The 27,666-nt window shown below is 43.0% G+C and overlaps 1 protein-coding gene across 1 annotated transcript in view; it reads right to left on the minus strand.

The window, feature by feature from the left end:
- Positions 1 to 27,666, minus strand: part of LOC124723046 — a 401,647-nt gene that overhangs the window by 29,973 nt on the left and 344,008 nt on the right. The window contains exon 5 of the mRNA XM_047248226.1: positions 450 to 569. Within this exon, the coding sequence (XP_047104182.1) occupies positions 450 to 569 (120 nt within the window). The remainder of the gene's footprint in view (positions 1 to 449; positions 570 to 27,666) is intronic.

Consider the following 27,666-nt stretch of genomic DNA (forward strand, 5'->3'; position numbering starts at 1 on the left):
GAAGTTCCAATAATTTCCTGAGCGTACTCTGATTTACTGTTTGGTGCAAAAAGTGCCTGTTACCTGTATTATCACACCTCCAAGAGTGTACTGAAAACGTTGGGATTACAGAGTAGCTGCGTGTTATAAATCTGTGCAGAAAACAATGTCTGTACATAACATACGTGGGATAAAGGTACAACAAAAAGCAGATCTATTACCCGACCACGGAATTATTGCACTTGGCAGATATCATAAACATGTCGTGACGTTAGTGTATATAAATACAGTGGTGACTACGGAAAACGTATTGCTCTGTCAATGCTTTCAGAGCAGTTATGCACATAGTATCAACCACTGTTACGCGCTGGCTCACGATAAACTGACCGAAGTACCTTCGATCCCAGGTGCAATAGTATTGTGGTCGACTAATATAAGTCTGCTCTGCGATGCAAGTGGCGGAAACCTACCTTTAGACATCATGTAGCCATAGTCACACCTATATTCAGCAGTAGCATTTATAGCTGACGACCCGTTAGTAGTCTCGCCCTCGGCGTGGGGATACTGGTCCGGAGAACCGCAGGTAATCTCTGCAAAATAAAAATTTTCCTCTCAGTAAACATTAAGAACTGGAAAAGTTAAGCAGATATAAAATCTCTGAGTTACTGATGTGTTTTACAAAAGGAAAGCTGCATTTAAAAGTGCACTGTGTGTACCCCCACCTCAAAGAATACTGAAACTTCCTGGCAGATTAAAACTGTGTGCCGAACCTTTGCCTATTGCGGGCAAGTGCTCTACCATCTGAGCTATCCAAGCATGACTCACGACTCGTCTCCACAGCTTCAGTTCTGCCAGTATCTCGTCTCCTACCTTCCAAACCTCACAGAAGCTCTTCTGCGAACCTGCAGAACTAGCACTCCTGGAAGAAAGGATATTGCAGAGACATGGCTTAACCACAGCCTTGAGGATGTTTCCAAAATGAGATTTTCACTGTGCAGCGGAGTATGCGCTAATATGAAACTTCCTGGTAGATTAAAACTGTGTTTGTAGAAGAGCTTCTCTGAAGTTTGGAAGGTTGGAGACGAGGTACTGGCAGAATTGAAGCTGTGGGGAAGGGTCGTGAGTCGAGCTTGGGTAGTTCAGATGGTAGAGCATTTGCCCGCCAAAGGCAAAGGTCGAATCTCGATCCTGCACACAGTTCTAATCTGCCAGGAAGTTTCATATCAGCGCACACTCCACTGCAGAATGAAAATCTCATTCTCAAAGAATATTAATTTGTTCGTATTCCAGATGGGGTTTCATTCCGTATGACAGTAGTTTTATACTCCCTTAAGAAAATAAATTAATTTTATATGGTATTCCTAACATTTCCCTACTTTTTGTGCCCATAACGAAGTCGGTTTATCTAGGAGCTGTATATTTACTGGAACCGCATACTACGAGGGTTGCTAGGAAAGTAAGGAACAATCGGTCGCGAAATGGAAGCCACAGTGAAAATCAAAACTGTTTTCTTTGCACATTTAGCTACACCTTCCAGGTAATTCTCTGCATAGTCACCGCTCCGACTTGAACATTTGTCGGAGCGTTATACCAAATTTCAAACACCATCGTCATAGAAGGCTGTGCTTTTCGATAATACTCTACTCTGGTGTATAGCGCGTATCCTGCGCCCAAGTGTTGTCTTCGTATCCAGCGTTTCATGTGAACAGAGATGATACTCAGGACGAGCCAATTAGGGCTGTGTTGTGGGTGATCGAACATTTCCCATAGAAAAGGCTGCAGGAGCGTCTTCACTGCCCCTGCAGATTGTGGCTAAGAATTGCCATGAAGAAGGAAGGGCGAGGCGGTTGTGTTAGGTGGGCTGCATTCATTAAGGCGAAGCGTCTCAGCGGGCCCTCCTACTTGTCGGGAGACATTGTTGTTCTAGGCACTCTTACTCGCTCACAGTGCGCTCACAACTGAAAAGAACGTCTTGATGCCATCGACGGGCATACTAGAGACACTGCCCAAAACGTCTGTGAAAAGCCTCGTCGGATTTTCATAGTGGTTTCCATTTCGGGAGCGAACCCTCGTATTATTGTATCAGGAGGAGTCCAGCAAAGATATGCGAAAAACATTTATTCGTTTGAAAGTCAGTCAGGAAACCTTTGCGTACAGCATAGCCTACTGCTTTATTTGTACACAGATACGTTTGATAAGTCGCGATGATACGTTCAATCCTGCACATGTGAAGGATAGCAGTTCTTGTCTCGTACGGTTTATTGCAGGTACAGTGTGAGAGACGTGTTTCTTTTTTGCAATAGGTACAGGCCTGTTGCTAATGGCAAACATGTCGGTGTGGAAGAACAGCATATTTCCAAAAGATTCACCCAATTCAACAAAATTATAACTTCAACATGAATGAGGACAGACATATGTGGTAAATTTGAATTTATGCATCGACACTAGAAGTTTTAACGTGGTAGTTTATGCAGCTGCCGATAGGAGTCATCCTAGTGCAGGTTTCTCGTTCGTTATCTCTTGTGCGTCGACTAGAGACTGACGATAGCACAGCAACAAATGATGGTTTACGATCTCCTGTACAGGAGTTGCAATTCAGTTACAGTTGTGCGCCGTGATTTTCATGTGCTGTGGGACACTGCACGTCTTACAGTCGAAGCTTTCGACGATGACTGCTGTAGGTTCAAGAGACTGGTAGTTTATGCAAGGGGCAGTCCACAGATCGCCCCCAAAATATCATGTATTTCGGGTCAATTCCCAAAAAAATATTTGCGACCTGTTCCTCATTGTGGCGAAGATGGTTAGATGAGTCACATACTTGCATATGTTGGAGTTATGGCTTTTTCCTCAATCTCGAGGACAATCGGAAGATTTAATTTTTGAACGAGACGAAGCGCAAGAGCTCTGGAACCTGCATGCAAGAGCGTTTCTTAACGATGAGCTGCCTCAGCAATAGATCTCACCGTGGACTATTGACCTCCAAGGTCCCCTGGTATCACGGTATACGATGTTTTGTGTAATTTAGTGAAAGACTCCACCTATGTACCGTCCCTTCCATAAACCCCGCATAGCTACAACAAGGTTGCACTAACGTCGGACATGCTAGCAAATATATGGGAAGAGTTTGACTACCGCCTGGGTGTTTGTCGTGTGTCCAGTGGAGGTCACATTGAACACTTGTGAAAAGGTAGTGGCAACTTCGATTCCAAAGGAAACTGAAAAGAGCACCCCCAGATCGTATGTGAATGCATAAGTCACATCCTTGTAACAACGGATAGTTCTTTCTAAAATAAAAAGTTTGTAACCACTTACTTAAGTTAATATTCGCACTGTATATTCCTCTTTAAAGTGAATAAACACTATAAGGTGAACACTAGGCTACACCCACGATAAGAGCATGACAAGCTGCCTTTCAGCGGAGTACATTTTATTTAATGTCGTAACAGTAGCGTCTGAAGCATAGATAATGAAAAGTTTCAGTAGTGTAATACACACAAAATATGACTTAAACAGTGTGGTATTAAGAAGTGCCTGAGGGCTACTCGCTACTTAAGAAACATTAACAGCAAATTGTAACAGTAATTTTACAGTCAATTAGTCGCTTTCTCATACTGCATCGAGAACTCGTCAATAGTCCCTTCGGTTTGACAAGCTTGTGGCACATCCTAAAGCATTTATCCCTGAAACGAAGAAACCTGCTTATACAGTAACTGCTCAGTCAGGCGGTACTGTTCCCCAACCTTGTGTTTCCCACCATTTACTTCATAACCGAGGTAAAAATGAGGTTGTGGCGATAAAGACGTTGTAACTTAAATTCATATCTGCGGCATCCGTCGCGTCCACCTGCAGCATAGGCATCACGCATGACAGAGTACAGATTCGGGGTGCCTTCATCACAGAGAGTGAAAAGAAAGCAGATATTTACGGTACGACCGAGGCCGTTACTGGAGACGAAAATACAGCCTCCTGTCTCAGCTAACGGCCGCTAGGGCCCACTACCCGAGCACAGCGGATCGACAGCAGAGCCAAAGGTCGCGATCAACAATCGGACTATTTTCCTACGCCACTCTCGTGGTCGAAAATATTCGCGGAAGATCCATCCGCCAACCGGCCTTATAAGCCAGCACACCACCGGCTTGAAGGCACTTCCATGTCAATGTGTACTCCTCTAGGCTCTGTGTTGTCTCCCATACTTTTTAACATTTATGTTAACGATATGCCTGTCCTCCAGCATTGCCACCTGCCGCAATACGCTGATGATACGGCGCTCTATACCAACTACCGCAACACAGACCAGCTCATTGCTCGCCTCCAAGGCAGGTGAACGCGATAGTGACCTGGTGTCGTTCCAACAAGATTGTCCTCAATGCCGCCAAAACTACGGCAATCTACTTCACTAATCGGTGCGCCATCCTCCGCCACATCACTATTGCAGACGTCCAGGTCCCATGGTCCTCTGATACCAAATACCAGCCGGCCGTAGGCCGAGTGGTTCTAGGCGCTAAAGTCTGGAACCGCGCGACCACTACGGTCGCAGGTTCAAATCCTGCCTCGGGCATGGCTGTGTGTGATGTCCTTAGGTTAGTTAGGTTTAAGTAGTTCTAAGTTCTAGGGGACTGATGACCTCTGAAGTTAAGTCCCATACTGCTCAGAGCCATTTGAACCAAATACCAAGGTGTCCGGATGGATAAAAATCTGCTCTTCCATCGCCATGCAGAATATGTAACCCAAAAATGACTCAAGCTGATAAAAGCGTTGTACCCAATGTTCACCAGCAGGGAACAATCTCGGACATTAATAAATGGCTTAAAGCCAACTTACTGACATTAAGCCGGCCTGTGTGGCCGCGCGGTTCTAGGCGCTACAGTCTGGAACCGCTCTACCGCTACGGTCGCAGGTTCGAATCCTGCCTCGGACATGGATGTGAGTGATGTCCTTAGTTTAGTTAGGTTTAAGTAGTTCTAAGTTATAGGAGACTGATGACCTCAGCAGTTAAGTCCCATAGTACTCAGAGCCATTTTTGAACTGACATTAAGCTTCGAAAAGACTCACTATATGCAATTCAGAACCTGTAAGAGGTTTCCACCCAGCATATGCATAAAGTATGAAGAAGAGCAGATAGAAGAGGTTGACAGTCTTAAATTCCTGGGATTACAACTTGATAATAAATTCAGTTGGGAGGAGCACACCACAGAACTGCAGAAACGCCTTAACAACTCTGTATTTGCAATTCGAGTGTTAGCAGACATAGGTGACATAAAAATGAAAAAGCTTGCATACTTTGCCTACTTTCATTCCATAATGTCATATGGTATAATATTTTGGGGTAACTCTTCAAGTCAAACAAAAGTTTTCAGAGTCAAAAAGCGTGTAATACGTATTATTTGTGGAGTAAATTCACGGACGTCCTGTAGAAACCTCTTCAAAGAACTGGGTATACTAACTACTGCCTCTCAGTATATTTACTCCTTAATGAAGTTTGTCCTAAATAATACATCTCTTTTTCCAACAAACAGCTCAGTTTATACATACAATACCAGGAGCAAAAATGATCTGCACAAGGACTTAAAAAGCACTTACTTTAGTTCAAAAAGGGGTCCACTACTCAGGAACACTCATCTTCAATAATTTGCCAGCAAACATAAAAAATTTAGTTACAAATAAAGATCAGGTTAAATGGAGCCTGAAAAACTTACTAGTGGCCAACTCCTTCTACACCATTGACGAATTTTTTAATAGAAACAAATGATGTATTGTATATACTTATACTATTAGTCTTGTTATTTCAGCTTAAAAAATGATGTATTGTATATACTCATACTATTAGTATTGTTATTTCAGCTCTAAAAAAATTGACGTGCTCCACATCCACGAGGATCTCCTCAGCACGGATCTATGGAACGAAAAACTAATCTAATCTAATCTAACACCGAGCTCCAGCTCCAGCTGTACCGTATGGTTGTCCACTCTTCCCTCACCCATGGCTGCACTGCGTGCACTAGTGCCCCCTGTATGCAGACACTCCAGCGCCTGCTTCTGTGGAGCCTGCATGCCCCTCCCATCACGATGGTAGCTACCCTCCACGAGGAAACCGACGTGGCCACTCTCAAAACGTCCATGCGGAGAACACAAGGCGTCTCTATGTCAAAGCAGAAGCCCTACGCGACGCGGTCGCTGGCTTACAAAACATTGGCACAACGCCTCCCCGGTACTGGCACAGACACCCTGTACCTCTCACCACCCTTGAGGACTCCGATTCTGACCATGGCTAACGATAGCACTGTTACGGCCACTGATGAAGCGTTAGTGTTGACCTGACCACTCGATGGCTATCGACAATCGTAAACCGCCACTGTTGATACATAATGTCCTTCGTAGTTACTTAATATTTGCCTGTGACCTGAACTTCCACTGTCAGAGGGTGGTATGGGAATACAAGTCCCACCGCCACATCTTCAACGTGCACTCCAGAGATGTCTTCGGAACGACATCATTGTCGAATGGAACAATTTTACTATCCACCAAGACAGTAAGACCGTGAGCCACCGGTGGAGCTGTATTTCAACCTCCCACAAAAAAAGGCTAGAAGGTAGTTCGACACGCCGCCCGGACTTGTAGGGATGTCACCCCGACCGGAACATCCACACGCTTCATCTGCTGGTAGTCCCGGATTGTCAGGAGTGGTAGCTTCGGACTGTGACCCAAGAGCGTCGTGTAAAGCTCGTCTGGTCTCCCTCGTCAGTTTTGTGCTAATGCGCTGTCGACGCTTTCCGAGTAGTTTTGTTGCCATCTTTCCCTTGATGGACTTTCTCGAGCGAAAGACTTAACGAGAAAAACGTTCTGTTGTTCTACTGTTACACGATCCGAAGTGAGATCCATACTTTGTTTCTTGCTTAAATCGTGTTTTCTTTCGACTACTTTCTCGACATCAACTATGTTCTTGTTTTTTGGTCTTTCCCAATAAAAACAGAGTGAGGAATATCGTTCGCGTTTTGTCTCTGCTACCGCAGATACAACAATATACGTATTATTAACAGCGTTCTAACGGTTACAGCTTCGTATCGAGACGCCCATAAGCCGTAGGCGTAGAATTTGAACAAAACATAAGTGTGAGGGGGCAGAAACTCGGCGCCACATCAAGGCAGCACATTGAACTTTCTGTAAGGTTAAACGACGAATAAATTTTTTTGACTTAAATCTTTCATCTATGATGGACAAAACACTTTATGTGGTCTCGTTTCTAAATTTCTCATTTTGTTCCCAATCTCTCAGTAAACTCTGCTAGCAAAACATATATTCTAATATTCTGCAAAGCTGTGGCTGCTCTAGATACTTTCGCTCTCTACTAGTTGGTGTAATTTTAGATATATAATAACGGACAGTCTATAATAATGGCTACGCCTTGACAATATGATCGCTTAAGAATACATACATTGTAGCCCATGATCATAAAGGGATACACTGTACAGCGATGCATTCTTTAATGCTTTCATAGGGCTGTACAGTCCATGAAGAGATGGAGGAGTTCCACGCAAGGCGCTCTACCTCTGCTCCCGTGTGGTTTGGTGATATTAGTCATAGGTCCTTGCCGTGATTTCTTGCGAGCATTTGAGCTGACAAGAAAAAAGTAAACTGCCACAGGAATTTTAATGGTGTATATGTCAATCCTCTTCGAAGAGACGCAAGAGGCGGGACACAAATCAATGCCCACATAGTTACATCATGCCGTACCAGACCAGATGCACTAAGAAACTAGATTGAGCAGTGGTGGTGGTGGTGGTGGTAGTGGTGGTGGTGGTGGTGGTGGGGGAGGGGGGGATGGGACCTGGTATCATCTCGAAAGCAAATTAATGTACTGGGTCTGTGGCTGAGAAAAAAAGGGAAATCTTCAATCGAGACATACGATATTTACGATCTGGTGAGCTATGGAATCAGATAGATAGTAAATTCTCTGGTAAAATGGTCTGAGTCTTGAGTGAGCTGTCAGAGCAGGAGGCCTAGGAGAGACATCAGATATACCAAGCACTACAGTGGTTAGCCAACGATGCATGGAGGGAAGAAAGATTGAGATTAATGATTCCGTCTACGACGGGGTCATTAGTGACAGTGCAACCTCGAAATTGACAAAGGAATCATCCAAATATTTCACTTCAACAATTTTAGGAAACCACGAAGTCCTTAATCTGGCTTGTCGGAAAGGGACCTGAACTACCGTCTTCCCAAATGTGAAGCCAGTGTCAACCATCGTAACACCTCGCTCTGTTTGTACGAGATTTCTACACTCAGTGATTACTGTAATTTTGGTAAACTTTTCACCTACAAAAGTGTTGCTGCAACATGCCTTACAATGTGGAAATTTTACAGGTACCAATTCAGTTGCAAAATAGGTGAATACGCACCGAAAAATAAATAACCAAATAAACGCACCACGAAGCAATTATCCGAATGGGACGGAAAGAAAAGAGAAAAAATGCTCATGTATAGACAAAAAAATGCTTGCACTTTCAGAAAATCTGGGTAATTATCCAAGATAAAGAGCTTCACAAACTGAGCACGTCAATAACGCGTTGGTCCAGCTCTGTCTCACATGCAAGCAGTTATCGTGATATCGTGCCAACTGTCCAACTGGCACATTAGATTGTCAAAATCCCGAGCTGATTGGAAGGCCCTGTCCATAATGCTCCAAATGTTCTCAATTGGGGAGAGATGCGGCAACATTGCTGGCCGACTTCGGGTTTGGTAAGCGCGAAGACAAGCAGTAGAATCTCTTGCTGTGTACGGACGGGTATTATCTTGCTGAAATGTAAGCCCAGGATGGGTTGCCATGGAGGGCAACAAAACGGGACATAGAATATCGTCGACATACAGTTACGCTGTAAGGACGCCACGGATGAGAACCAAACGAGTCCTGCCATGAAACTAAATGGCATCACATACAATTTCGATTTGTTGTTGAACCGTATGGCGGGCGACAGTCAGGTTGCTGTCCAGGACGTCTCTAGACACGTCTTTGTTGGTCATCGGAGATCAGTTCGAAGCGGAAATTATCACTAAATACATTTCTACTCCAGTAAATGAGATTCATCTTGAATGCGTTGTACAACTTTTCTGAAATTATAATAATATGTTGGTGTGCACATGTACATCACATCTATCGGTTTCCGTCCCATTCGGGTAATTCCTTCGTGGTGCATCTTTTTTCTTTCTTTCCTCTTTCTTTGAGTGGATTTGTTTTACTGATATAACGCAATATTTAACTCGCCGGTGTGGTCCAAGACCGATAAGCTGAGCAAGACTTGTATCTTAGCCTCCAAGATCACGTGACACCAGTCATCTGTTTTTTTTCTTTCTTTTTTCTGTCTGACGATATCTCTAAAGTGAAGAGCACAGCACTCCGGTTAATAGCGGAGCAGTGAAATGTAGAGCCTTGTCAAGATTTACGAGATGATCACAGGGTTTGAAAAGGATTTGTAACACACTGCAGAGACGAGTGAACTGCTGCTTTCAAATACTATGATTACACGCGAAACGTTTCCATTCGCAAGTACGGGTGTACAGTTAAATAGTGAAACGTAATGTACTGTATTTATTGTTAAGTTAGACAGTGGGTGAAATTGGAATCCACTTAGATGTCGACTTAATTCGAAAAGTTTACATTTCAGATAAGTTCGTTCTAACTAGGACAATATTTCAAACTGTAGTCAGAGGCGACTCATATCCACACAGCGGCAAAGAAAAGCTTTTGCTTCTATTGTGTTATACTTTCACTCGTGCCAGTTTTCGGTGTTAATTGTGGTACATCCTGTGTACCAAATGGATCGCTGAGAAGATACTGAGAGAACCGTGGCCGACAGATCTATTGTGGTGACCACGACTCGTATGCTCCGTAACTGTCAATATCGCATACAACTCTACACAGTACATCGTGACGTGGTTAGAAATGAGAAGCCTCAGATGAGGGCCAGAGAAAACGAGATTCTTCATCCACCGGCCCCTCTCCTTCCATAAGACTTTACGTAAGCAAATTTCGCTAAGATTCAGCTTTCATCTAAGTTATTGTAATATGGTGATTTTTAAAATAATGTAAAATGCAAAGTAATTATATGTCTCCTGATAAGCCAAGGAAGTTAACATTCTCAACACTCACGTTTGAAAGACTGTGCGTAAAGATTGAGTCACCGTGACACACGTCAGGAGCCTCCTTACAGAAAGAAATATTCCTTTTATACGATTAAAAAAAATTGCTTCATGGAGAGGTGAGCGATAATTTGTTCTTGGGTTGGTTAGACGGAATTTCTTCACACTGTTGTCATGTCAAGTACCAAGTATCTAATGTAAAGTGACATTATACAACCACATGATCGCCATAGCAAGCGGCCTCGTAGTAAACCTGCTTGTGGCAGGCACAGGTCCCTCTTTGTCAAGTACAAGTGCAATTATGATGATGCCATTATCATGCAAAGCCTCTTGAAAAATTAAATGTTTGTTGGCTCTTTCATTTCCGCACCTATTTTCCATTTTAAAGACCAGTAATATTTATTTTACAGCTATCTCTAAGATACTGACGTAGCTAACTTCAATATACATGGATTCTCATACATCAGCAAACACTTTGCTCAGCCACTGCATCCAAAAATCAGTCTATGCTAAGCTGTTGGCCATCGGTCAATCACGTCCGTGAATGACTGAGAATGCCACGTTGTTCCTTGTTCGCAAGGAAGTCAGCCATTACTGTCACATCACAGTCGCATTACAGTAGCTCCTCGGTCGTCAGGGAGCTTCATTACATTCGTTTTTCAATGTCTTGAAGTCTTAAGACACGTCTGGTTTATACACTTAAACTTGAGAGAGAATGCTGTTTTAATGAATTTACTTTTGTTTCACGGTCAGCCGTGGTTTTTAACCGCCATTTCGTTATGTATGATGACTTAAGATTATTCTAATTTATACGCTACGTTGAAGAATGTTTTGCCGGCCGGAGTGGCCGTGCGGTTCTAGGCGCTACAGTCTGGAGCCGCGTGACCGCTACGGTCGCAGGTTCGAATCCTGCCTTGGGCATGGATGTATGTGATGTCCTTAGGTTAGTTAGGTTTAAGTAGTTCTAAGTTCTAGGGGACTGATGACCACAGCAGTTAAGTCCCATAGTGCTCAGAGCCATTTGAACCATTTTTGAAGAATGTTTTACAGTTTGATGTTGCTCAGATCACGCATTTGTATTGTTCCGTGCTCTGATGCCCTTCTGTACAGTAATATGTAGTGCTGTAGGCTTGACGAGATTGTGAACTACTGATCATTTGGAGAATGTTTTCTGCGTCGTTTTAAGCTTGTTTCATTCTACAATGAAGTGCAGAAGAAACTGGTATAAGCATGAGTACTCAAACACAGAGATATGTAAACAGGCAGAAGACGGCGCTGTGGTCGGCAACGCCTATTTAAGACAACAATTACCTAGCTTAGTTGTTAGGTCGGCTACGGCTGCTACAATGGCAGGTTATCAAGATTTAAGAGAGTTTGAAAGTGGTGTTATTGTCGGCGCACGAGCGATGGGACACAGCCTCTCCGAAGTAGCAATATTGTGGGGATTTTGCCATATGACCATTTCATGAGGCTACCGTGAGTATCACGAAACTGGTAAAACATTAAATCTCAGACATCGGAAAAAGACCCTGCAGGAACGGGACCGACGACGACTCAAGAGAATCGTTCAATTTAGTGCTATATTTCCGCTCATTGATGCAGACTTCAGTGCTGGGCAACCGACAAGTGTCAGCGTGCGAACCATTCAACGTAACATCATCGACACGGGTTTTCGGAGCCGAAGGACCACTCGTGTACCCTTGATGACTGCACGACACAAAGCTTTACGCCACGTCTGGGCCCGTCAATACCGACACCAGACTGTTGCTGAATGGAAACATGTTGCCTAGTCGGACGAGTCTCGTTTCAAATTGTGTCGAGCGGATGGATGCGTACGGGTATGAAAACCTCATGAAACCATGAACCCTGCATGTTTGTAGATGACTGTTCAAGTTGGTGGAGGCTCTGTAATGGTGTGGGGCGCGTGCAGTTGGAGTGATATGGAACTCCTGATACGTCTAGATACGACAGGTGACACATCCTGCCCGATCACCTGCATGCATACACGTCCATTGTGCCCGACGGACTTGGGCAATTCTAGCAGGACAATGCGACAACCTATACATCCAGAATTGCTACATGGTGGCTCCGGGAACACACTTCTGAGTTGAAACACTACCGCTGGCCACCAAACTACCCAGACATGAACATTACTGAGCATATCCGGGATGCCTTGCAACGTTCAGTTCAGAAGAGATGTCCACCCCGTCGTACTCTTACGGATTTATGAAAAGCACTGCAGGATTCATGGTGTCAGTACCCCCCCCCCCCCCCACCCTCCCAGCACTACGTCAGACATGCTACGTCGTGTTGCGCACTTCTGCGTGCTCGTGGGTTCAAATGGTTCAAATGGCTCTGAGCACTATGGGACTTAACTTCTAAGGTCATCAGTCCCCTAGAACTTAGAACTACTTAAACCTAACTAACCTAAGGACATCACACACATCCATGCCCGAGGCAGGATTCGAACCTGCGACCGTAGCGGTCGCGCGGTTCCAGACTGTAGCGCCTTTAACCGCTTGGCTACCACGGCCGGCGTGCTCGTGGGGGGCCTGCACCATATTCGGGAGGTGTACCAGTTGCTTTGGCTCTTCAGTATATAACATCTTCCATTCTCCCATGTTAAAAGTGACAAGAAGTGCAAGTCTGTTCTGTGTGAATCGTACTGGATTACGTTTACGACGATAGAGGTTTGGTTTTGTAACGAGTAGTATCAACAGATTTCCAGCACTAGATTGTAATATGAGTTCACGTTTATGAGAAATAATCCATTGATTTCTTAATAAGCAAGCTGTGTTACTTAATGATTTAATAGAAAGGTGATTCCTTGTATTCATACTTTACTTAAATGTACTTCAAAGGGGACGCTGCTATCTTACGTGAATCCACCCAGTAACTGACAAGCAGAAAAGCGTTGTGATGATTAGGTTTATGTAGCATGTGGCACGATTTGAAGCAGATGACAGAATTTTGCGCAATCTATTTGTGTGCTAGTTAGTTTTTAAGGCCTGAGTAAGGTGGGTCGACACATAGTTTCAGACATAAAACCAGGCCGCCAGCTGGATGCCGCAGAGACTTTGTCAGTCATTCACTTAAGTCGGTCAATATAACTGGCCATCCCTCAGAATTCTGTTCAAAACGGCCATCTTAATGCTGCAATTGAAAAACGAATGGACCGTCGTGAGGACGTTGCGCAACCAGAATCCTCCAACGGTAGCCATTCAGAGCCCTGCTGGCCAGCCGTATGACACTGCCCGCACATATGAGACACAAAACAACTTGGTACTGGACAAGACCAATGAAGAAGCAAATCAGAGCAGACATCAGGCACAAAAATTCGAGATACACCTAGGTTCCCAATGCCCGAGCTCACTACACCAGCAGAAGTGAAGAAGTTCATCAACCGATTAGAAAATGATTCCACTGCTGGTCCAGATGGGATAACTAACGAGCAATTGAAGCATATCCCACGGAAGCCACCGATACTGCTTATCTGCATCTACAAAAACTGGATGCTGCTAGGATACTTCAAATCCGAATGGAAGACAGTTCGGGTCGTGCCATCACCAAAACCATCATCACCAACATCACACAATCTGCCAAGTACCGACCAGTTAGCCTGCTGTCGACACTTTCGAAGATCGTCGGACGAACAGTTCAGAAGAATCTGTCTTGGAAAACGACATTTTTCGCCTGGACCAGTCTGCATTCCAGCCCACACTGTCGGATGACCTGGAGCTGCTCTGCATCTCAGAATATATAGCTTATAATTTAAATATCTCCAGCTACACAATGGGAAAATATCTAGATGTGCAGAAAGCCTTTGATAGAGTGTGGAACAATAAATTACTGCTCAAGCTCTGGAACCGACGAACTTTACCATTTTACTATATACCACTTATCGATAGTTTTCTTCAACACTGGAGAATTTTGGGTAAAAAATCGATGGGCAGCGTTCCAGTCTCAAACAGCTTTCCGCCAGGATTCCATAGGGGTCAGTCCTCTTACCACTGTTCTTCTTTATAGATGTGAACAATCTCTCAACCTTACCACAGGTGATACTTGCTCAGTTCACTGATGATGCGGCCCTTCTCACCGGTGGTCGACGAGTGACTGCACCTGTCTCACGCTTACAAGGGCAACTGACAGTCATTGAGCGATGCACCAAAGAAAACTTGATCTCCCTCAATGCCACCAAAGCAATAAATTTTACTCAGAAGCATCCACTGCTATGCAGCAGACGGATCCTCAACGACTGAAACATCTATTGGGCCAACCATTTCAAGTACTTTGGTGTCATACTTGATGCTAAGCTACTGTTTAACATTAACATTTAGGGCAAACGACAGAAGATTTTACGGCTCATCGACTAACTCCAACCCCCATTAACAAGTACAAACATGCAGCCATGCAATAAGTTTCAAATATACTGAGAAACAGTCCTCCCAGCAGTACTCAACAGGTGTTCTACGTGGGGGAACAACCAGTATCTCACATCTCAAGCCCATTCAAAACCAGCAAAACCGCTTCCTCTACATAATCCTACATGCACCCAGATGGGTGAGATTTCGAGACCTTCACGACGAACGATCCAGGTCTCTATCGCCCAGTCCACACAGAGATTCATCAAGAAAAGTTAGGCTTTACGTTCCACCTCTCGTCATCTGGAATACATAGCCTCTGTCCATCCTGACACCGGGCTCGACTGCCTTGTGCTACCACAGGAGTTCCTCAGTGACATGCAACCTATGGAAGAACTAACATAATGTAAGGGCTCAAGAGCAAACAGCCCACAGGCCTTACGATGAGCAAATAAAGATAATATTACCCATCTACCTCAAACACAGAGGTCCATCCACGAAAACGGTAGCACTTCGAGCGCTCACGCCACACACACACAGGGAAAAAAGGCTGGATATATGCACGATCTAGCAACATTGTAGGATATAGAAGTGCATGGAGGAAGCACCGTTACTCTTCGCGAGCCGTTACGGAGCTGTGTGTGTTAGTGGCCTAGTGACAACGGCATGGTAGCTCGGCGTGTTCTGTAATGAAAAAAAAAAGAAAACTTAGTGAAATATTCAACGATGAGTTTCAAGGGGTCTCGTGACGTCCGCCCATACCAAATGACAAGAGCAAAGACGAACAAACTGAAAAAAAAATTATAAATGTAGCGTAATGCAGATATAAAGTAGTGGCTTCGAGACCCCTCGATGTCTTATTTTTCTAAATTGTATTTCTGGTGTCTGTTGAAATTATGGCTGATGAAACCTCACAGATAACTCGCTTCACTGTCTAACCCACCAGTAATAGCAAAAACTTCCAGAAGTAATTCCTCCAAACAGCAGAACGGTTCTCGCTCGAGAGTTTCCTCGTCCTACAGTGGCCACGCGCTACACGCCATCCGCCTCCTAACGCCAGACGCCGTCCGACCAAATGAACAGTGCACGGTGCTGTGAGTGTATTATTAATTGCCATTTTCTTATTTGTAATTCTGGTATTTATCTTGCAGTTACTTATTGGATTTTGCATGTTTGAAACTTACTAACTGTGGTGTGCGTACTGTAAGACCTTCGGTGCACACACCATCAGATTATTTGACTTGTCGCTCTAACGAAGTAGGCGAGTGTCAGCAATATGGCTCATGGTCTTATTGTGGCGTGTTTATCTTCTGCCGTTAGGTCAGACGATAGAAATGCCACTTGCACGCTTAGAGTAGCAGATTGACAGTGACCAACTTTAAACAGAACTTGATTAATTTTCACACACATTTATTAAAATAGTAACAAGCATAAACCTTATGTAACTTGATTATGGATGCTATTTACAATTGACAATCTGAAGTTCCTTTGGTCTTGGTACGTTAATCTTATTCTCACATGTTTCTGATACTTGACAAAGTGTCTAAACATTTCTCTTCATGGCTATGTACAGGTATATGATAATCTTATTAGGCGCAGATTGAAACTTGACTATAGACTGGTACAGATAAATGCAGACTGGTACAGACTGGTGCAGATAAATGCAGACTGGTACAGACTAATGCAGACTGACTAATCGGAGTTTTTTTTTTCCTTTATTGAATTTCAATTCCCCCCGAAGGGGGCGGTCTGGCAGCAGCTTAGTATGCCGCTCTTCAGCCTACAGATTTCGTTAGAAAGATGAAGAGAATAAATAATAAAAACAGGCGATAAAGTCAGAGACTTAAAGAGTAACATGGCGAAAAGAAATCGTGGAACTTAAAACAAAGAACAGAGGGATGATGACGCTAAGAAAAAGCAGACACTAATCGGAGGTCTGTACACTCGTTATAATACCTCGCGCGTTCAGGTATCACTACGCGAGTGTGATCCGCGAGGAGAAAAGGTTCTACGTTAGCAGCAATCTCATTGGCTGCGTTACATATTAATACGCAGATCGGCGGAAGCAGACTTTGGTCCGTCTCTAAGGCAGCGCCATCTCGTAGTGCGGAGACGGACGAGCGCTGCACCTGTGCTGTTGTGCTTAGCGGGGCGCGCTCTAGTGGGAAAGTTGTGTACGCGCTGACTACGTGGAACTATGTACACAACACTAACACTGTTCGAGAGATGTAAAATAGAATCGCAAGTGGAAAAGCTGTAACATTAGTGACATATTATTCGCTATGTGTTTAATAGAGGGGTGAATGCAAGAGAGGCAAGTCGGAACCTCTGCACTGTGTGTGGAGCGTGCACTTTTGGGAAACAAGTCAGAAAAGGATTTTATTGTTTCTAGAAAGATTGTTCTTGCATGATTGACTTTCCACATTCAGGAAGCCTGGATGACAGACATATGTGATTAACTGCGAGCATTTAAATATCGTGCGACATTTGCATTCAGTAGTAAAGGTTCATAATTCGGGTGTAGGAGCACTGCTTTCTTTAATTCAATGCAACAAAAGTCATGGGATGATTATTGCTGCATTTTTGGTTGAACTTCATCAGTTGTCTCACTGAAAATTCCTATGTTACTGGTGATGAGTTATGATGAGTTTATATAAATTAGTCCACCTCGGTAGCTGCACGTTCAGCATGGCTTATTGCTATCCGAAGGGACCGGGTTCGATTCCCTGCCTGGTCGGAGGTTTTCTTCACTTGTGACTGGCTGGTTTGTGGTCCTTATGTTAGTATCGTCGTAACTGACAAGAAAATCGTCTCCCACATACGTTCGTCTCGTTTTGCCATTACTGAGATGGTTCATTGGGCACGACCCGAAAGCCAACATATGCTAATCGAGCAAAGAGCGGTCTCAACATAGGCTAATACATTGCATTCGGTGCCTGAAAAAGGGTTTTGCGCAATACAATCTCCTCCCCAGGGGCGTGTCAGTAGCAAATTTTGTTGCTAATAAATAAAACACTTCATGGAGGTATGTTCCACCTATGTAATTAAATGAAAAGCTGTTTGTTCTTTGCCATACGCGTTTCGCTTCTTTTCCTTACAGAGCATCTTCAGTGGCCTGTAATACATGTTTCCTTTTATACATACAATAAATGTATTATGTAGTAGTTACAGTATATTAGTGTGTTACATTTTATCATGTTTTTCTCTTGTTTTTCAGGTTAGAAACAACTTTTGTAACACGAATTTCGTGTGGGTAAATTATCGTTTGGTGTTACTTACGATTTCCAGTGTTGTTAGTCCATATGTCTGGTTCTGGAGACGTCTTCATTTGGTCACCGTGCTCCAGTTGGCCGATGTCCGTCCGTTTTTCACCGACATTTGTTACTTCAGATCACGTGCACTTTTCATTTTGTGATTAACATGTGTGTGTTTACAGTGTATATTGCCAACTGTCGCTGTGTCTTTATCTTTTGACTTTTGTTTGTGTTGTGTGTGTGGTTTGATATTTTTCATTTGTTTTGTGTGGGTGTGTGTGTGTGTGTGTGTGTGTGTGTGTGTGTGTGTGTGTGTGTGTGTATGTGCATGTGTGTGTGTGCGCGCGCGTGCGTATGTACTGAATGTGTCGTTCGTTGTGAGGGCTTTATTTAAATGAAAAAAAGGGCGACATAGTAACACATAACAAAATACACCCCCCCAAGCCCCCCCCCCCCCCACACACAGAAAACAAATGAAAAATATAAAACCAAACATGTGGCACAAACAAAAGTCGAAAGATAAACACACAAAGTCAGCTGGCAACACTACCCACCGTGAACACACACATGTTAATCACAAAATGAAAAGCGCAAGTGATCTATAGCAATAAATGTGGGTGTGAAAACGCAGGAAATCAGTCAACTGGAGCATGGGGACTGAATGGACACATTTCTAGAAGCAGAAATATGGGCTAATAACACTGAAACGCCAAACCATAATTTAGCCACACGAAATTTGTGCCACAAAAGTTGTTTCTAATCTGAAAAACAAGAAAGAAACATGACAAAATTTAGCATAGTAACATAATGTAACTACTACATAATAAATTCATTGTATATATAAAAAGAAACATGTATTACAGACCACTGAAAATGCTTCATAAATAAAAGAAGTGAAACGTGTATGACACAATGCAAACTGCCTTTCATTTTGTTGCATAGTCGGAACATAGCTACATTAATTTTGAAGCAACGAAAAAAATGACGAAAATACGTTTTTCGCAGTGTAAGAAAAACAACTTACAATATTTCATCACTTGTTTCTACTATAAGATAATGCACGTCAAAGGTGCCACAAACAAAACTACCAAGGTGTTTGTTTTAAAAAGTCATCCCTCACACACATATTCCTTGGCTTTATACCCTCAATTGTTTAAGATTCTTGCTCCATCTCGAACAACTGTCAAAGAAATACCTTTTTAGACGTCCTCCCGAATGCGAGTCCAGTGTGCCAACTACTGCACCATCTCGCTCGGTTTGTCAGACTGTTTTAGATAATGTAAGGGAAGAGAGTGTTGATGATTAATGTGTCTCTGATGTAAAATAATGGAAAACGCTATTAGGTTACGCACTGTAGTAATGCTAATGAAATGTTGCTAACCGCAGAAACCAATCACAGAAAGTCTGTTGTAATGAAACATCAGGTATCTGTAGCACGAATAAGCTTATGTTAGTGTGAATTAGCAAGACATTGCATACATTGGACTTAGAAACGGTCTATGTTTATTTTTTAAAAGAGTAAACCGCCATTTGATGCGCAGTACTGTACTTAGCTTTTATAGTACCTATATTTCGTCTTTTATGCCATTATCAAGTACACTCCTAAACGTAATTAGACCATTGTTATGTCATATCTGTTAAGGCAATCCAAAGCAGGTAAACAAGACAAGAGTCTTGTTTACCTGCTTTGGACTGTCCTAATAGATATGGCATAGTAATGGTCTTGATAATGGCATAAAAGCCGAAATCTAGATAGTACAAGAGATAAATATAGTAACACACAGTCAAAAGGAGGAATACTCTTTTAAAAAGTATGGTATGTCTGTGGCTCAACACCATTGAAAGGTTTTTACTGGTCTATGTTTACTCCCTGTCCCATGTCACTCTCGAGTAATACAGAAATGTGGCTGTTCAGAAATAACATGAATAAGATTGCCTTATTGATTTTTATGTACGACTGCCTGTAGCTCTGTCACAAAACTGATGAAATTCTGGCCTTCAGTGAGACTGGTAGCGCAAGCCAAAGCAACCTTTGCTTCAAAAGCGACCACATTACCACAGAGCCAGTGAAGAGCAACCGCATTTGTCTCACCCTTATTGCCTCTGCGGTAGTTACGACAGCTAAATCGCAACGTAAAAGACGAAATTAATTGCAATTATGACCATAAATTCGTAACATAATTTCGCACCTTACATGCAAATCACTCAGATTATTCGATGAAAATGATACGAATAGATCAAGTGAACTTAGCTGGATAATTCTGTGCCATCCAGGAAGTAACTCGTCGTCCACAGAGCTGCCAAACATATCCGGCGTTTTTGCCAACAGTTAGTAATACTACCGGCATGAGGAACAGCAGCTAATGTGTCTCCAGAGCAGGCTGCACAGTGAAGACGGATTTGACTCAAAGACGTGGCCGCGAAGGGTTGGAATAGGAAACGATTTCTCAATGAGTCTTATTCGCATTTCTGTAACTAGGTCCAAGGACTAGAGCTTAGTTAATAATAATACTCAGATGCACCGACTGCGCAGTAAACATCATACATCAATAACTGTCACAGTTATTTGTGGTTTTCTGTCTTAAACGTACTGAAAACTAAAAAGCTCATCACCAGACATGATACACACTTTTGAAGCATCTCTAGTGTTTATACTGTCAACATCAAGGGTAGAAAAAACATCTTTTTCATAATTAGAAACGTAGAAAATATTTTTCTTGAGAACAATGCGATATGCACAATGCACATAAGAGTCTGTGTAAGATACAAAGTTCCAATTAAGAATGGCTGCTGTACACGAAAATACACTCAATGACAGAAAACGTAGTCTCAAAAAGTCGTTGAAAATAAACCATTGGCAACTAGTGAGGCGTCAGGAACGTGAACAGTAGAGACGAATGTAGAAAGAAGCAAGGACATATTAATTTGCTCGTAAAATAACCCTCTTGCAATCTAAAACTCACTTCACTTATTACGCTCGTATGATTCAGAATATTTCATCAAAAGTACACGTTAATAGCTAGCGAACTTAGCAGGATAATTCAGTTCCCGTCCTGGAAGTCCAACAACTATCACTCAGCCGCCCAACATTTTATGGCTGACATGTTTCGTATAATTGATTTTCAAGACAATACTAGTATTGATATACCGGGTGATCAAAAAGTCAGTATAAATTTGAAAACTGAATAAATCACGGAATAATGTAGATAGAGAGGTACAAATTGACACACATGCTTGGAATGACGTGGGGTTTTATTAGAACCGATAAAATACAAAAGTTCAAAAAATGTCCGACAGATGGCGCTTCATCAGATCAGAATAGCAATAATTAGCATAACAAAGTAAGACAAAGCAAAGATGATGTTCTTTATAGGAAATGCTCAATATGTCCACCATCATTCCTCAACAATAGCTGTAGTCGAGGAATAATGTTGTGAACAGCACTGTAAAGCATGTCCGGAGTTATGGTGAGGCATTGGCGTCGGATGTAGTCTTTCAGCATCCCTAGATATATCGGTCGATCACGATACACTTGCGACTTCAGGTAACCCCAAAGCCAATAATCGCACGGACTGAGGTCTGGGGACCTGGGAGGCCAAGCATGACGAAAGTCGCGGCTGACCACACAGTCATCACCAAACGACGCGTGCAAGAGATCTTGCAATATGGGGTGAAGCGCCATCCTGCATAAACATCGTACATTCTAGCAGGTGTTTATCAGCCAGGCTGCGGATGCGATTCTGTAACACATCGGCGTACCTCTCACCCGTCACGGTAGCAGTTACAAAACCAGAATCACGCATTTCCTCGAAGAAAAAAGACCCGATAACTGTAGATGTGGTAAATCCAACCCATACCGTGACTTTCTCGTCGTGCAATGGAGTTTCCACGACAGTTCTACGATTTTCGGTAGCCCAAATTCTGCAGTTGTGGGCGTTGACAGACCCTCGGAGCGTGAAGTGAGCTTCGTCGATCCACAACACGTTACTCAACCAATCGTCATCTTCCGCCGTCTTCTGAAACGCCCACACCGCAAATGCCCTCCGCTTCCCTAAAGCGCCATTTCATGATGCCGATGGATTTTGTTCGGATAGCATCGGAGGGTACGCCTAAGTGCCAACCAAACAGTAGTATATGGAATACCGGTGCGACGTGCGCCTGCACGAGCGCTGATATCCCCGTGCATAGACGAACCCGCTACAGTCTCCATTTCTTCCTGAACTGTCTCCGCAGCATTACGCCTTTTGCTCGATCGGCCACTACTGGGTCTATGGTCGAAACAACCCATGGCTTCGAACTTCGAAATCATTCTCGCCACAGCTGCACTTGTCAATGGACCTCTACCCGTCTGAATCCCCTTCCTGTGGCGATAGAATCGTAACGTTAAACTAGCACATTCCGCATTCTGATAATACAGCTTCACTAAAAGCGCCTTTTCAGGTAACGTCAACATGCTGCGACTGCTGGCGCATCAGATTCTCTCTCTCGTTACAGCTCCTTTTATACACGATTGTCATGCGGAGTCACTGACGTTTTGCTGTCCAGCGCCATCTGTTGGACATTTTGTGAATTTTGTTTTTTTTGGTTCTAATAAAACCCCATGTCATTCCAAGCATGTGTGTCAATTTTTACCTCTCTATCTACATTTTTCCGTGGTTTATTAAGTTTTCAAATTTATACTGACTTTTTGATCATCCGGTATGTGTTAAAAAGCTTTCATGGTATCCTTTCTTTAGTCAATGTTATGTGGTCGCATTAATTCATGTCAAATATACACACATCAAAAAAAGTTTTGCATCACCTCGGTTCCGAGAGTCCCTGACCCTGTGCAGAAAATTACAATAGAGATTAACATAAACATCATTTCTGCCCTTTTTATTGCTCATGAAAACCACACGTTGCATGTTGTACCACCATACAGCGAGACCTTCAGAGGTGGTGGTCCAGACTGCTGTACACACTTGTACCCCTAATCACATTTTTTCTTCATTTTGTTCATCGATGTTCTCGTCGTTTGGTCTCTGCGTGGTGAGGAGATTTATTGAGTGGAGAAACTGATTTTAAAATTTTTTCGAATTTGTCTTTTTAATTGTGTTTCATATGATATACTGTACTGCCTCTTTGGTAAGACAATGGCTGAGCCTGGGCCGGCATGGTACCGCAAGTTTTGTGTAACAACCACGCTCAGTCCAGGTGAACATCGTCCAACGGTAGTACCCCTGAATAGGGACGCTATTTTGATTACCCCTGCATCTGCATCTACATCTACATTTAAACTCCGCAAGCCACCCAACGGTGTGTGACGGAGGGCACTTTACGTGCCACTGTCATTACCTCCCTTTTCGGGTCCAGTCGCGTATGGTTTGCGGGAAGAACGATTGCCGGAAAGCCTCCGTGCGCGCTTGAATCTCTCTAATTTTACATTCGTGATCTCCTCGGGAGGTATAAGTAGGGGGAAGCAATATATTCAATATATTCGATATCTCATCCAGAAATGCACCCTCTCGAAACCTGTACAGCAAGCTACACCGCGATGCAGAGCGCCTCTCTTGCAGAGTCAGCCACTTGAGTTCGCTAAACATCTCCGTAACGCTATCACGCTTACCAAATAACCCTGTGACGAAACACGTAGCTCTTCTTTGGATCTTCTCTATCTCCTCTGTTAGCCCGACCTGGTACGGATCCCACACTGATGAGCAATACTCAAGTATAGGTCGAACGAATGTTTTGTAAGCCACCTCCCTTGTTGATGGACTAAATTTTCTAAGGACTCTCCCAATGAATCTCAACCTGGCACCCGCCTTACCAACAATTAATTTTATATGATCATTCCACTTCAAATCTTTCCGTACGCATAAAGAAATGGTTCAAATGGCTCTGAGCACTATGGGACTTAACATCTGAGGTCATCAGTCTACTAGAACTTTGAACTACTTAAACCTAACTAACTTAAGGACATCACACACATCCATGCCCGAGGCAGGATTCGAACCTGCGACCGTAGTGGTCGCGCGGTTCCAGACTGTAGCGCCTAGAACCCTCGGCCACTCCGGCCGGCCTCCGTACGCATACTCCCACATATTTTACAGAAGTGACTGCTACCAGTGTTTGTTCTGCTATCATATAATCATACAACGCTCACTGAAGCACCCTCTGCCCACCAATATTAGCGCCGGCGGTTGTGGCCGAGCTGTTCTAGGCGCTTTAGTCTGGAACTGCGCGACCACGCCGGTCGCAGGTTCGAATCCTGCCTCGGGCATGGACGTGTGTGATGTCCTTAGGTTAGTTAGGTTTAAGTAGTTCCAAGTTCTAGGGGACTGATGACCTCAGATGTTAAGTCCCATAGTGCTCATAGCCATTTTAACCATCTTGAGCCAATAGGATGACTGGGGGACGGTCACGTGGGGCGCGCCGGACGGCTTGGTGAGAATATGTGGGTATTGAGAACGCTCTCTTTCCTGCTAGCAAGATCCGGACTGGACTGTAATCTCCACTGCTGACAGGAAGCAGTCTTTTCTTTCGAAGGTTTTCTGCTAACACCACCGGACGACCCGCTTCCTGATCACCTGCCCATCCTGACCAAGTCCAGCACAAACATGTCTGGGTGGATGTCACATGACACACCTTGAAGTTTATCGTTGACTATTACACTAAGTTTTCTTTTTTTTATTATTATTACAGAGGATAGCTAGCCCTCTGACCGAGCATGCTGAGCTACCATGCTGGTAGCACTAGACCATTAACACATGTAGCTCAGTAATGGCTCGCGATGAATGACATACACTTCAACATCCTACAATGTTGCCAGGTAATGTATGTTGCTGGATATAGAATTATAAGGGACGACCTGTTCCATTGGCCACCTTAAGTGAATGACTCCGACTTACTCTCTGTGACGGCCAGCTGCCGGTTGGGTTTTATGGCTAAGACTCTCCGTTCCTGTGTTGCTGGTCGCTGCTATGTTACAAACGGTAACGCTGTGGCCTTGAATTAAAAATAATATATATATATATATATATATATATATTCGTGCTTGAATGTGGAGTAGATCAGTAACCATTGTAAGCCACAAACCACTCCATTGTCTGAATTATTTCAACGAGTCTCGGTGGGAATCAGAGTAACAGGTTTCTGGTAATTAAGTATACACAGCTCCATTAACTACATGTGTTACACCATATTTACTTCATTCGCGAAAACTAAGAGCACATATAAAAACCACGAAAATAACTTCCATAAAAAAGGTTCTCTTTGACCTATTACCATATAAGATGGCTGGAAATCGTATGAAGTGAGTATCAAGGACGCTGTATGCTGTCTGAAATGAATGGATTGTGAGGACAGCGAATGTACAGTCGAAACCGATCGCCATTAAAAACTTATTATGCAAGTGTGTCTAAAATAAATGAAATAAAGTGTTTAAAAATGTAAATCAATATCATTCTTTTTGCAACTTCGTTTACAGGCTTCAGGTTAATCGTCGTGCAATGCACTCGTGTAAAACGAACTTTTTTTTTCCTGCGTAAAATTAATTTGGTTACCCTTTCCAGTTTGATAAAAATTTCTCATTTTTTTAAACTGTTTTCTTATGCCGTCATTACCGGGTGTTTTCCTTTTGGTAAATATCGAAAGGCTTGTGAGGTGCCGTAGAGGTTACGACACTGGACTCATATTCTGGTACACCTAGCCTCAGTTCCCTGTCTGCTGATTCAAATCTAGATTTTTAGTGGTTTGCTGAAGGCAAATACCGGGATGGTTTCTCTGAAAAGGAGACGGTCGATCTCCTTCGGTAATCCGAGCCTGTGTTCCACCTCTAATGACCTCCGCATCGACCTTATTCACCCTTCCCTCACCTTCCTCTACATCTCTCAGTTAATTCTTTTAATGCATGCCGCAACGTTATTAAAATCGAGCTCCACATCGTTATTGGTTTCCATCTGATTGTTAGTTAAGCTACCAGCTGTGATAAAAGTGAATGGTTTCCTCAGTTTCTATGAACTTAAGTTTGATTCTAGATTTTGTTTGATACCTTTTCTCATCCACACTGAAATTCCTTGTTTCAACAAATCTGTGCAAGTGTAGTTACTTTTAGCATACCCTATCGTTTTATTCTACATCTTTCTAGTCTGTAATCATTAGTGATTAAAAACTAAGAATGACACATTTTGAAGACTTAGTTTCCTAAGTGCTAAAGCATGTAATCGATATCGTTTAATATTCTACTAGGTCCAACTCTTTTCCTTCTCATGTTTGGGTTTGAAAAATTGAGATCTGTAGCTCTGTGCTGAATGGAAACCTAATTGGCTAAATCGTATGTCGAAAGTTTGATATCATCTGCTCCTTTGTAGTAAAATTGCATCGTGAACATTGACATCTGTGAGCAAAAGTGAGAAGAAAGGTTGTGTGCAAGTCTCTTATAATACAGTTTTGATCTTCTCTAATCAGTGTGCTATTACATACAAACTCTTCTTTGTGACCGCCTACTATATGAATGATTCAGTTATGTGTGGTGTATTCCAGGGTTTTATTCTGAAAATGCATATAAATATGATTTGTTTTCACAATGTGATTGCTGTTTATTGACAATTTTCTTCTGTATCATGAAGTGAGGAGTGGAGAGTTATCTAAGGACAGCCCTATTTCTTTGCCTTCTTAATCTATTAAGCTATTATTGAAATTATTTCCTCGTGTACCATTGCATGACTGAAAGACACAAACAATAAACTGATGTACCATTTGCCGAAAAAATCAGTAATTTGTGTACGCGGTTCTTAAAAGTGTTGAATCTAAGTTACTGGAAATGCGTTACAGATATTTTGAAATACACTGCAGGTCTCTATAGACTGATAACGTCCCTTTCTTTATTTACTGCATGTTGCGCAATTACACTATTTTAATGTGCCTGTAGAATACAGTTGTATTGATTAAAAGCTTTCTACTTCGCTGCCAAATCCGTTCAGCAATAATGTAAAGCGAGAGATGTTCGTTTCCTGGAAGGAATGCTGGAGAAGGGATACAAAGTAGATTCCCCTACCACATAGAAAGGAAGCAGTCTTGGCTCCGTTCTAGTGCTCTGAAATTTATCGTTTCTCTTGGCGAAGCCATTCCTGCTGAGTTGGGGAGATAGTATCCGATGAGATTAGGAGCGTCAGGAGGGAAGTTTCAAATTGCGAGCGTGCCACCAAGCTTTCGGAGATACTAAGATAGCGCGGCTCTCTTTCGAAGTACGGAGACCGCCTCAGAAAGTTAGCTAAGAGCATGCGCACTGCACCGAGCTACATCACTTGCAGAATTCATGTTTTAGTACTTTAATTACTGTAAGAATATTACTTATTACCTGCACTGTTCCCACTTACATTTTCGTTACATTCGTTGTCGATGTTGATGTCTTGGCGAAACCATGAATTTCGTGAGGGTGAAAATTTTATTAAGATGCTGTTAACAAACCGAACCATCACTCTTTTGCTTAACATCTAACTTCATGATGACTGAGGTTGACCTTGCAATCCAATTGGGAACGACATTTTGTATTGTATTCTGTTAGATAGGACATATCTTGTCGAAGAAGGAATACAGCTCCTAGTTGACGAAAATTAGACTATTATTGTTATGGGTTTCCTGAAGCTGTAAGGGAAATGGCCTGGAACGATTCAAAAAAATAATAACCAAAACAGAATGGTCTCAGGATGAGATTTTCACTCTGCAGCGGAGTGTGCGCTGATATGAAACTTCCTGGCAGATTAAAACTGTGTGCCGGACCGAGACTCGAATTCGGGACCTTTGCCTTTCGCGGGAAAGTGCTCTACCAACTGAGTTACACAAGCACGACTCACGCCCCGTCCTCACAGCTTTACTTCTGCCAGTGCCTCGCAGGAGAGCTTCTGTTAAGTCTGAAAGGTAAGAGACGAGGTACTGGCAGGAGTAAAGCTGTGAGG

This window comes from Schistocerca piceifrons, chromosome X, assembly GCF_021461385.2.
Source record: "Schistocerca piceifrons isolate TAMUIC-IGC-003096 chromosome X, iqSchPice1.1, whole genome shotgun sequence".
Taxonomy (NCBI): domain Eukaryota; kingdom Metazoa; phylum Arthropoda; class Insecta; order Orthoptera; family Acrididae; genus Schistocerca; species Schistocerca piceifrons.